Raw genomic sequence first — 1,476 nt, forward strand, 5'->3', positions numbered from 1 at the left:
GGCAATCCTTCTGCCTCAGCCTCCTGAGTTGCTGGGAAAACAGGCACCCATGATCTCACCTGGTTAATTTACTGATTTTTTTGGTGTGTGTATAGACGAGATCTCACTATGTTGCCCAGGCTGGTCTCAAACTCCTGGGCTCAATCTGCTCTCCTTGGACTCCCAAAGTGCTGGGTTTACAGGTATGAGCCACCACACCTATCCATACCAATCATCTTTTTTGCTTTCTCTATTAGATTGACTATATGTCTTTATATCCTTCCCATAACCCAGATGCCTAGTAAATAACGGAAAATGAAGATTTGGATGCAAACAAAAAGACTTCCAAGACAGGACACTGGTATATTTCTATCAGTACAATCCTTTAATAAGAGAATATATTAGTACTCAGTTCAAATGCTGAAACAGTGCTCTGGTTCAACCTCAACTTAAGAGTATCAAAACCACTCTTGGTGGGGTCCCTAACAGAAGCCCACCAGCCGGAGGGTATTGGGGAAGCTCTTGCGCATGCTCATGCATTTTTCCTGGTCGATGTACAGGGAGTTGGCTTTGACGGCCAGGTCATGCTCCAGAGTGGCCTTGGTGTGCACCAGTGACTGCAGGGTGTCCTCTGCATCCCTCAGGCGCTGCTGCAGGGTCTGGATTGTGTCATCAACCTCGTATACCTCGTTAACAAGACTGCATGAGGGAATAAGCATGGTGAGTTAGCAGAGGATGGCCAGTCAGGATGGCCATCACTCCTGTAGCTCGTTATTGGCTGAATTCCTACCGGAGGTGTGGCTGCTGTGCGGGACGGCACATGGAACCCCCAGTAGCAGATGGGTTACACCTTTATATAGCAATCGTGCCAGGGACACATCCATTATCTGTACCATGTAATACAAAGGGTAAACTAAGCATATTCTTGGGACACCAGCAAAAACATACATACACACACATATGTTTATGTCTATATACCAAGGTGCCAAAAAAATTATACACTTTTAAGAGATGTTATCTATGTATTACTTTTAGTTTGCCATAATCAGAAGTGTCTGGAAGCTGATGGTAACCACTTTGAGCAACTCTTGTAATTGCAGAAGTCAATTTCATCTTTTGTTATTGGTACAGATTGAGTATTACATTTTTAATGCAGATTTTTTTCATTCCTTAAAATGTGTATATTTTTGGCACCTATGTATATAATAAATACTGTATTTTAATAGAAAGAGGAAAAAATTTTAAATATTATTTATTTATTTATTTATTTTTGAGTTGGAATCTCACTCTGTCACCCAGACTGGAGTACAGTGGCACACTCGCAGCCACCGCAGACTCGACCTGCTGGGCTCAGGCGATCCTTCTGCCTCAGCCTTCCAAGTAGCTGGAACTACAGGAGTACGCTACCACACCTGGCTAATTTTTTGATATATTGTAGAGATGAGGTCTCACCAAGTTGCCCAGGCAGGTCTTGAACCCGCGGGCTCAGGCAATCCA

General features: G+C 43.4%; 1 protein-coding gene across 1 annotated transcript in view; it reads right to left on the reverse strand.

The window, feature by feature from the left end:
* Window positions 1-338: 338 nt before the first annotated feature.
* Window positions 339-1,476, reverse strand: part of TEKT3 (tektin 3) — a 40,923-nt gene continuing 39,785 nt past the window's right edge. The window contains exon 8 of the mRNA XM_008054726.1: window positions 339-678. Coding sequence (XP_008052917.1) covers window positions 462-678 — 217 coding nt within the window. The 3' untranslated portion in view covers window positions 339-461. The remainder of the gene's footprint in view (window positions 679-1,476) is intronic.

This window comes from Carlito syrichta, unplaced genomic scaffold (assembly GCF_000164805.1).
Source record: "Carlito syrichta isolate Samal-C Ts95f unplaced genomic scaffold, Tarsius_syrichta-2.0.1 Scaffold300018, whole genome shotgun sequence".
Taxonomy (NCBI): domain Eukaryota; kingdom Metazoa; phylum Chordata; class Mammalia; order Primates; family Tarsiidae; genus Carlito; species Carlito syrichta.